The 10,320-nt window shown below is 57.0% G+C and overlaps 1 protein-coding gene across 1 annotated transcript; it reads left to right on the top strand.

Moving 5' to 3' along the window:
- The first annotated feature begins 509 nt into the window (after positions 1–509).
- Positions 510–9,930, top strand: LOC123360844 (serine/threonine-protein kinase pim-1-like). The gene is made up of 6 exons (XM_045001276.1): positions 510–623; positions 1,108–1,214; positions 1,441–1,491; positions 5,951–6,317; positions 8,327–8,503; positions 9,539–9,930. The coding sequence occupies exons 1-6, from the start codon at positions 542–544 to the stop codon at positions 9,694–9,696; spliced, it is 942 nt and encodes a 313-aa protein (XP_044857211.1). The 5' UTR covers positions 510–541; the 3' UTR covers positions 9,697–9,930.
- The last annotated feature ends 390 nt before the right edge of the window (positions 9,931–10,320 follow it).

The raw sequence follows: 10,320 nt of genomic DNA, 5'->3' as shown, positions 1-10,320 counted from the left end.
GGTGCCTCAGTTTCCCCTTTGTCTGTCTTAAGTGTCTAGGTGGAGGGATCAGGGTGTGTGATTGTTGCAGAGCCCTAGGGGACCAGTTTGATTCTGTTGCCCAGAGAATGGCCGACACCCTGTCTCCTGGCAACTAATGGCCTCGGCTCCTTCCCTGCAAGGTGCCACCTGAAGGTGTTGGAGAACAAAGGGATCAGGGGACTCCTGGCCGGGGAAAGACACAAGCTGGAGAGTCTGGCTGGGGAAATGGACGGAGACCCAGCCCAGGCAGGGCACTGGGCTCCCTGCCCCCCAAGTTGGACCTGGCTGAGGGGTCCTGTTTCCTGTACCTACAAGCTCTGTTTTAGACCATGTTTCTGTCATCTAATAAACCTGTTCTACTGGCTGGCTGAGAGTCTCAGAGAATCGCAGGAAGGGGGGTGCAGGGCCGTGACTCCCCCACAGTCCGTGACACCAAGTCACCTGGTACTGGACGCCATGATAGAATTACCAGCGTTTCTCTATTGAAAGGAAAGTCCTGGAGTAAGGGGACAGGGTGGGGATGCTGCTCTCCAAGATCAACTCGCTGGCCAACCTCTGCTCCGGGTCCGGTGGGGAGCTGCACCCGGCCAAGCTACAGCCAGGTGAGGCTCAGCTGGGTTCAGTTCGGTTTGGATGGACTGCAGGGGGGGGGGCTCTGCTGTGGGGGGCCCCGGAGCGGCTGGGATCAGTTTGGGAGGCGCCCTGTCCTGCTAGGCATTGGAGAGGCTCATAGAGGAGTCTGATCTAGTTTGGGTTGCAAGGAAGTCTGATCCGGTTTGGGAGAGGGATGTGGGTCTGGTCTGGTTTTGGGGGGTGGGGGTCGTTCTGAGGAAGGATGGGGGTCTGCTCTGATTTGGCTTGGGGAGGGATGTGGTCTGGTCCAGTTTCGGGGTGTGGAGGGTCATTCTGAGGAGGGATGAGGGTCTGCTCCAGTTTGGCTTGGGGAGGGATGTGGGTCTGGTCTGGTTTCGGGGTGGGGGGTCATTCTGAGGAGGAATGAGGGTCTGGCCTGGTTTGGAGGGTTGGCCCGGCCTTTTGAGGACACAGCTGGGTCTGATCCTGGTGTCTGTGCCTCTCTGCCTGCAGGGAAGGACAAGGAGCCGCTGGAGAAGCTGTACGAGGTGGGCCCGCTGCTGGGCAGTGGTGGCTTTGGTTCTGTCTACTTGGGCACCCGCCTGTCGGACAGCGCCCCGGTGAGTAGACCCTGGACAGGGACCCCCCCACCCCACCCCTGCAGCCCACTCTATAGAGCTCCACCTTTGGTGAGAGACCCGTCCCTTACCCCGTTACATCTCCTTTGCTTTGCCCTGGCATAGCCACCATCTTGCCTCCCCTTCACTGGTCCTTTGTTTGCCTCCCCTCTTTTTGGGGTTGCCTGACCCGATCCTGATTGTCTGAACGGTTCTGGTTGTGTCCTAGGTAGCCATCAAGCACGTGTACCGGGACCGGGTTTCTAACTGGGAAGAGCTGGTAAGTGTCTTGGGCAGGGATATCTGCTGTGGCTCTGCATTGCATGGTCTTGGCTCTGTAGTGAAGGTGTCGTAGGTAGCACGGAGTCCCCGGGGGATGCTCTGGGACTGCTCCCCACAAAGCCAGTCAGGACTTTGGGGAGCCTCCTCTTCCTTGGAGCAGACTGTCTGCAGGGCAGGAAGCTCACACGTAGCATTCAGCATGTGCCCGTCCGTGTGCTTCCCACAGCGAGTCCACCCAATCGGGGTCCTGGGGAATCCAGAGGCTCCTGCACCCCCACCTTGCAGTCAGACGTGACTCTCAGCCAGCCAGTAACACAGAGGTTTATTTAGATGAGAGGAACACTGTCCAAAACAGGTCTTGCCAGTACAGACAACAGGACCCCCCTTAGTTAGGTCCATCTGGGGCCCCAGGGAGGCCACAGCCCCGCTGGGAGGCCCGAGCCTCCTTGGGGCTCCCCTCCATCTTCCAGCCAGCTTCCAAAAACTGCCAAACCCCCTCCAGTCCCTCCTCTCTGGGCTGTGTCTCCTTCCCGGGCCAGGAGGTCCCCTGATCTCGCTGTCTCCAACACCTTTAGCATCCCCTTGCAGGGGGGAAGGGCCTGGCCATTAGTTGCCAGGAGACAGAGGGTCGGCCAGAGCTGAGGCCCCCCCCAGTATTCAGAGGGAACATTAAAACCAGTTCCACTTCATCACCAGTCCCTCTCCCCCCTTCGAGACCGAACTGAGCGGGGTCACTTCAGCCAGTGACCTGGGGAAGTTCGAACCTACCCACGTTCCCAGGGATGCCCCAGCATCCCCCCCTTTGTGGGGGAAGAGTTGCACCAGGCCCTTCCAGTTTCCTGCCCCCCTTTAGGTCGTGGGTGCTCGATGGCACCCGTAGGCTGCAGCTGGGAAGGCTTAGGCAGCTCATGTCCTTTCCCCACCCCAATACCCCTGGGGTTCAAGCTGGGCTGGGGTCTTCTCCCCGCGTTCCAGTCTGGGGGGCTGTGATTCGGGCTCTCTTGGTTCAGACACCCCCCCTTTTGACCCTGGCCCCCCTCTGGAAAGGCTCCTCTGTGCTGGGCCAGGGTCCTACAGCCATTTTCCCCGTGTCCCGGCCTCCCTCCCCCTCTGGCAGGGGTCACAGGAGCGGCAGTGCTGCTGGACATGGGGAAAGACCAGAGGCCAGTAAAAGTTCTGTAGCAGCCTCTGCTGGGTACGCCAGGTTCCCTGGTGCCCTGAGGGGGGAATGTCATGGGCCAGGTACAGCAGCTGGTGGCGATACTTCCGGGGTACCACCAGCTGCCTCCTGATCCCCCCGACTCCATTTTCCCTGGGGGAGCCCATTCTCGGTACAGGAGCCCCTTCTCCCACAGGAACCTTTTCCGGCCACCTCCCCCCATGGTCTGTACCACACTGAGGTCAGCCAGGTCCCTTATCTTCCACAAGGAGGGGTCTTCCCGCACCTCGGCCTGGAACTCAGCAGCTGGGGCAGCGATGGGGACCTGCTCTCTCTCACCGGCTGGGTCTGAAGTTGCAGCCTCCTTGAGCTGTGTCTCTGGGCATTCCCTTCCCACCAGGGCAGGGTTCTGCTCCTCGGGCAAGGTACCCTTCCCGAGGTCAGGGCGCAGTGTCCGTGCAGGCTTGGGCTACGGGTCACGACTAGGGCACCCTGGGGGTTGCTTGGCCAGTTCTCCATGTCCCCCCCCCATTAACACCTCAGTGGGTAAATGAGGGTGCACCCCCACTTTCTTGGGGCCCTTCTTGTCCCCCCATTTCAAATGTACTCTTGCCACGGGAACCTTGAATGGGGTCCCACCCACCCCCATCAGGGTCAGATAGGTGTTGGACATCACCTCATCTGGAGCTATCACCTCAGGCCGGGCCAGCGTTACCTCAGCGCCCGTGTCCCAGTATTCATAGACTTTCCTCCCATCCACCTCCAGAGGAACAAGTCACTCGCTTCGCAGGGACAGCCCTGCGCCCACCCTGTAAACGGAAAACCTGATGTCTGGAGCATCCAGCTCTGCGGAGGAGGTGGCCTGGGCCCTCCTCCCTCCTGAACAGTTGATAAGCTGCCAGCCCCCCTTTCCTGGGAAGCCTGCCCCTCATCCAGCTGGGCCGCTACCCAGTTAACCCTCTGTGGGTCCAGTCTGCTTGGTCTGTACCTGAGCCTGGGGCACTGGGTCTGTATGTGGCCTCTTTGGCCAAAGTGATAGCAGCCCATATCCCATTGGTCCCCCCGAGCTGGTCGGTTGGCTCTGAAGCCGGATGTCCCCCTTGGGAGGGGGTTCTCCACGTTTTCCTTATGAGAGGTCCCAGGATCGCTCTCTTTCTGCATCATGGCAGGCATGTTTCTTTGGGACTCCTTCCTGCCACCCCCCGACCGGCTCTGCACAAACTCATCGGCCAGCCGCCCTGCATGTCATGGGTTCTCTGGCTTTTGGTCCCTCAATCACAGCCTCAGGTCGGATGGGCACCGCTCATACAGTTGCTCCAGTACCAGCAGTTTAACCAGGTCCCCCTTCGTCTGGGCCCCATCGGCCCACTTGCTGGCGTACCCCTCCATGCGGACGGCTAGTTGCAGATAGGAGACCTCAGGGGTTTTATACTGACCCCGGAACCTTTCCTAGTACATCTCAGGAGTCAGCCCAAACTCGCGCAGCAGGGCCTGCTTGAACAGTTCGTAGGCCCCTTTCTCCGCCCCTTCCAGTTGGCGGTACAATGCCACGGCCTTGGGGTCCAGTAAGGGGGTGAGAACCCGGAGCCTGTCCACAGGATCTACCTGGTGCAGCTTGCAGGCCGTCTCAAAGGCACCCAGGAAGTCATCCATGTCCTCCCACTCCTTACGCAGGGCCAGGATGCACTTATCAAAGCTCCGTGCCGGCCTGGCCCCCCCTCACTCCCCGCAGCCGGGGGCCTGCTGCTCCTCAGCCTCACCAGTTCCAGCTCATGCTGACGCTGTCGTTCTTCATGTTCCCTCTGTCTCTCTTTCTCCTCCAGCTCCCGTTGTCTTTGTCTCTCCTCATGCTGCCTCTGTTTCTCACGATCCTGCGTCTCTCTCATTTTTAGCTCTCTCTCCCACTTCAGCCGCTTCCACTCCACGGATGCCGAGCATTGCCGGGAGGATCCCCTGCTGGTCGGGGGGGTCATGGTGCCCTCAGTATTCGCTGGGCTCCTCTTCACCCTCCCCCTAGGCATAGGGAGAAGGGGTCTCGGGAAGCCCTCAGCGGCCGGCTGACCACTCCCAGCGGGGACAGACACTGGTGCCTGTGCTGCATCTGCCAGGCTGCTTCCCTCAGAGACAGGGATCAGTTCATTCAAGCGATCTCCCTCCTCCAGCTGGGCAATCAGCTGGTCTTTGGTGAGCTTCCCACTGCGCAGCCCCCTCTGCTTGCACAGCTCCACCAGGTCACCCTTAAGGCACTTGGCATACATCTTCCTCCTGGCCACTCACAGGTCTGGGTGCTCGCTGCTCCCCACGGTACCCAGGGAGTCCCCTAGTGCACCAGCCCTTCTTGAGGTTACCACCTGTCTGCCAGGGTTGAGCCGCAGACTCCTCTGCCCCTGGGACCGCTCGCTGTGATCCCCCGGGGGACCTTGTTACTGCGAGAGCCTTCTTTCTGGTCACACACTCCCAAGGGTTAATCGCCCCTGAAACCATCTCTCTCTGAATCTTTGGCATGCCTGGTCCCCGTCAATCCCCCTTCGTTTTACTGCTCCCCAGTCACTTACTGCAAGAAGCGCTGTCCACGGGGTGCAGTAGATCCCACCGCTAACACCAGTTGTCACAGAGTCCCCGGGCGATGCTCTGGAACTGCTCCCCACCAAGCCAGTCAGGACTTTGGGGAGCCTTCACTCCCTTGGAGCAGACTGTCTTTAGGGCAGGAAGCTCACACGTAGCATTCAGCATGTGCCCGTCTGTGTGCTTCCCACAGTGAGTCCACCCAGTTGGGGTGCTGGGGAAGCCAGAGGGTCCTGCACCCCCACCTTGCAGTCAGACGTGACTCTCAGCCAGCCGGTAAAACAGAGGTTTATTTAGATGACAGAAACACAGTCCAAAACAGGTCTTGCCAGTACAGACCACAAGACCCCCCCTTAGTTAGGTCCATCTGGGGCCCCAGGGAGGCCACAGCCCCGCTGGGAGGCCTGAGCCTCCTCGGGGTTCCCCTCCATTTTCCAGTCAGCTTCCAAAAACTCTCAAACCCCCTCCAGCCCCTCCTGTCTGGGCTGTCTCTCTTTCCCAGGCCAGGAGGTCACCTGATCTCTCTGTCTCCAACACCTTTAGCATCCCCTTGCAGGGGGGAAGTGCCCGGCCATTAGTTGCCAGGTGACAGAGGGTCGGCCAGAGCTGAGCCCCCCGCCCCCCAGTATTCAGAGGGAACATTATAACCAGTCCCACCTCGTCACAGTAGCTCTTGACTTCGTGGGTCGATTTGCCTGCCTCTGATGGAACTCTCCTTTCTCTCTCTGTGAAGCCTTGTGGGAGCAGAGTGCCCATGGAGATCCTGCTCCTGAAGAAAGTGGGCTCAGGCTTCCGGGGGGTCATTCAGCTCTTGGACTGGTTTGAGAGACCGGACAGCTTCGTCTTGGTTTTGGAGCGACCGGATCCTGTGCAGGACCTGTATGACTTCATCACGGAGCGGGGTGCTCTCCCCGAGGAGCAGGCCCGCAGCTTTTTCCGCCAGGTTCTGGAGGCAGTTCAGCACTGTCATAGCTGTGGGGTATTGCACCGGGATATCAAGGATGAGAACATCCTGGTTGATCTGAACAGCGGGGAACTGAAACTCATAGATTTTGGGTCTGGGGCATTACTCAAGGACACAGCTTACACTGATTTTGATGGTGAGTGTCTGTTTCCATCCTCTTCTATTTTATCTGCATAGGGAGGGAATCCAGGGAAATTCCTCTTTGAAATGAGTTGTTCCCTGCCTGTAAATGTTCAGTAACTTCCCAGCCAGGGAATGGTTTGTTCCCTCTTTCCCCTGCCATTCTCCTTTGCTAAATATATTGTTGTGTGATGTGCAGCTTTGATACCTTTGGGGTTTTCCTCCCTGCCTTGTATCCAAAAAGCATTTCACAAATGTGTTTGCCCTTTTGTTGGGTGTTAACCGGTGGTAGCTGCCCACGTCATGCAGGGGCTGGGAGGAGGGCACATGGCAGAAACCGGGTGTGAACTCACAAGCATCAATCTCTGGAGTCCCTGTGAGCAATAAGAGGAGAAAGTTGGGCTCTGGTTCCAGTGATTTGGTTTTCTCTAGGTCCATGACAGCTGTAGCATTTCAGCAGGGGTCTGGCTGGTATTCCACCCTCCAGGGGTGGTGCAAACAGGATCTGCCTCACCTCCTAGATGGGGAAAGATTGAGTGAAACCTCTCTGCAGCCATGGCTGCTCAGGTGCTGGATCCTAACCTAATCTACCAGCTAGAATGCAGGGGAGGGGAAGTCCCCCCCCCCTGCCCAAGGATAAAGAAGAGGGCTCTTGTGCAGTTTCTTTCTGTGGGGACGGATGGACATCAGTGTGGGGAGGGGATCAAGAGGAGAAGCTGCTGTCTCCGCCATCTCGCTAAATTATTCATTTCATTGGAAAGTTATGTTTTGTCACGGGATGAATGTTGTGAAATAGGATCGGTGGGAGATCTGCTTACAGCTGGCTCCCTTTCCTCTGCTCCCCAAAGGCACCTGAGTCTGATCTTGGGGGGGGGGGCTCCAGACCCAGGGAGGACTGTCTGACCTTGGAGCAGGGGTGCAGGGATCTGCGTGGGGGACAAATAAGCAGAGCAGCAGGCATTCTTTCTGACCCACTAGAAAGGCATATTCAGGATAGGACCGTTGACTTTCAAAAAACCAGATCAGTTTGTTGTGGAGCGTTTGTTTTGCTTCTGCCCTGCCGGATGGGTGCTGCATTTTTTGTTTTTAATGTAAGGGTTGATGACAAGGGATGGGTTTGCCCCTCTCAACCACCCATCTCCTGCAGAATTTCCCAAGCTAGTGGCGCCCCCTGGTGGGACATCAGGTTTCTTTTTACAACCCAAAGTTTGTAAACAACAGTCACGTGGCCAGAAACCAGACTAGGAGCTCTGACCTCAGTCTCCTCTTCCTGCCAGAAGGGAAGAGATCAGATACAACAAAGGCAAAGGGCGTAAGCCTCTCCAGAGGCCAAAACCAGGCTTCCAAGCATAATTATCACATGCACAATGGTACAAACTAAAACCACTCCCCTGATGTTGTACAACAAACCTTTGTCCCCAGCTCTGGAGTAGCCAGGCTTTATCCCTGGCTGACTCAACAGTAGTCAGTGCCAGAAAAGGAATAAACTCTTCAAGGTATCTGCCCTTCTTTGGGTTAAGCAAGGAAACCCTTTATGTAGAAAGGACTGTAAGGTTGTCTGTGGTCCTTGTTGTGCAGTAGACAAGGCCCCAGCACCTCCCCAAATGCTCTGGCTGCACTGGGTCACCATGGACTGAAGTATCTGCAAGCTGCCTCTCTCTTTACCTCACTGAGAAATGGTTACATTGACAGAGATGAAGGCAGGATAATGGTGGCCTTAAGAAACCTGTTACTTATTGTGGCTTATATTGCAGCTGGAAAACATGGTTGTTTGCACTCCATTTGGTTCTGCTTCGTTTGTAGTCTATGCCCTAGCACAGCTGCTAGGGGTTTAAATCCCAATCAAACTGGGCTGAGAGTTAAACAATATTAAGATATTGCAACCTAAATTGGGGGCTGAAGTACCAGACTTGGTCTCTTGGTCACCCTGATAACACCTGAACAAATCATTAATAACTGGTTGCTCTGCTTAGGGGAAGAGATGAACTATTTCTGCTAACCGTGCTCCTCTGATCTCCTCTACAGGGACCAGAGTGTACAGCCCCCCAGAATGGATCCTCAATCACCAATATCATGCCAGGTCAGCCACAGTCTGGTCTCTGGGGGTCCTGCTATATGACATGGTCTGCGGGATTCTCCCCTTTGAACATGATGAGGAGATTATTAAGGGCCAGGTCTGCTTTCGGCAGAGCGTCTCTCCAGGTGAGCACACGCCTTTGTAGTGTTAGAGTTGGGCGAACAGCTGCTTAGCCTGAATGCCACACTGACAGAGCGATAATATGACAACATAGAGGTGCATTTACCATCACTTCATGCAACCAATGAGACATGCAAGGCATAGTCTGTGATCTAGTGGTCCCTTCATGTCTTAAACTCAATGAGATGTTTCATGCTATTGAATCCTGGGGAAATGCTGGGGACCCCGCTGTCTTCCCTGCCTCAGACAGCTGCTTCAGAGCTCACTGTTGTCGTTCACTTCAGCACTTGACTCTCCTGCCACTCGCCGGGGTCTTTAGTGTGGCTACTGCCGCTGGCTGATGAAGCAGTCTGACAGAAAGTGGAAATGATAAAAGAGCTAGAACCGAGTAGCTCTCCGGTTTCATCATCTCACTGGGGAAGGGAAAGTTGATTTTTGCTATTAGCCTGCATATGAATGGCGGGGGACGATGGCCTGCTCATGGACTTCCACTGCTAATTTGCTCCCTTGTGTATTTTTGGAGTCTCCATCCAAAGATGGGACCTAGTTCACCTACGTACTAGGGTGGGGGAAGTAACTAAGAAACCACATCTAGGGCAGGTCTACACTCTGGCCGGAATCGATGCTGTGAGATCGAGCTGGGGGGGGTCGATTTATTGTGTGTAGTCTAGACGTGATAAATCGACCCCTGAGCGCTCTCCCGTCGACTCCTGTACTCCAGCGCCACGAGAGGCGCAGGCGGAGTCGATGGGGGGATGGCAGCTGTCGACTCGCCGTCATGAAGACGCCGCGGTGAGTCAATCTAAGTACGTCGACTTCAGCTACGCTATTCTCGTAGCCGCAGTTGCGTATCCTAGATCAATTCCCCCGCCTCCCCTAGTGGAGACCAGGGCCTAGCCACAGCCATGGTCATCTGTCCTGTGAAGCAAGAAAGGCAGATCCCAAAGCAGACTTGCAGGTGGTAAAAGAGGGAGGCTTGTAGGCTTCCCAGACATTACTCAGCAGCACATTCTCACTGACTGCTTGTTTTCTCTCCCCAGAGTGCCAGCACCTCATTGAATGGTGTCTGGACTTGAGGCCCTCCGACAGGCCATCCTTGGAAGACCTCCTAAATCATTCATGGCTGCAAGACGTCCCTTTGCCACAGCAAACAGCAGAGATGCACCAGCACAATCTAATTCAGGAGTCTGGCGAATAGCAGTTCCTCTCATCCACGGGGTGTAAAAGAGAAAACTCTTGCCAGTGGCTGCCTGCCTGTTACATGGGAACATTCATATCTCATTCCAGAGGCCAGCTAACTGGCGAATCTTCTGAGAGGCTGGAGGTTAGGCCCTGCCTTACCTGATGTCTTGCCCAGGGGGGCTCCAGGCCCCAGCACGCCAAGCACGTACTTGGGGCAGCAAGCCGCAGGGGGCGCTCTGCCGGCGCTGCCAGGGGGACAGGCAGGCTGCCTTCGGCGGCTTGCCTGCGGAGGGTCCGCTGGTCCCGCGACTTTGGAGGACGTCCCGCAGGCGTGCCTGTGGAGGGTCCGCTGGTCCCGCGGCTTTGGAGGACGTCCCGCAGGCGCACCTGCGGAGGGTCCGTTGGTCCCGTGGCTTTGGAGGATGTCCCGCAGGCGCGCCTGCGGACGGTCCGCTGGTCCCGCGGCTTTGGAGGACGTCCCGCAGGCGCGCCTGCGGAGGGTCCGCTGGTCCCGCGGCTTTGGAGGACGTCCCGCAGGCGCGCCTGCGAAGGGTCCGCTGATCCTGCGGCTTTGGAGGACCTCCCGCAGGTGCGCCTGCGGAGGGTCTGCTGGTCCCGCGGCTTTGGAGGACGTCCCGCA

The sequence above is a fragment of the Mauremys mutica genome, unplaced genomic scaffold (genome assembly GCF_020497125.1).
Source record: "Mauremys mutica isolate MM-2020 ecotype Southern unplaced genomic scaffold, ASM2049712v1 Super-Scaffold_100320, whole genome shotgun sequence".
Lineage (NCBI taxonomy): Eukaryota > Metazoa > Chordata > Testudines > Geoemydidae > Mauremys > Mauremys mutica.
The sequence above is the reverse complement of the archived record's forward strand: the minus strand, read 5'-3'. Positions and strand labels throughout refer to the sequence as shown.

Excerpts from the sequence above, each read along its gene's own strand:
- LOC123360844 (XM_045001276.1), top strand. The coding sequence starts at position 542 with ATGCTGCTCTCCAAGATCAACTCGCTGGCCAACCTCTGCTCCGGGTCC. Across the intron at positions 624-1,107 it reads CCCGGCCAAGCTACAGCCAG|GGAAGGACAAGGAGCCGCTG; the intron begins GTGAGGCTCAGC and ends CTCTGCCTGCAG. Across the intron at positions 8,504-9,538 it reads TCGGCAGAGCGTCTCTCCAG|AGTGCCAGCACCTCATTGAA; the intron begins GTGAGCACACGC and ends TTCTCTCCCCAG.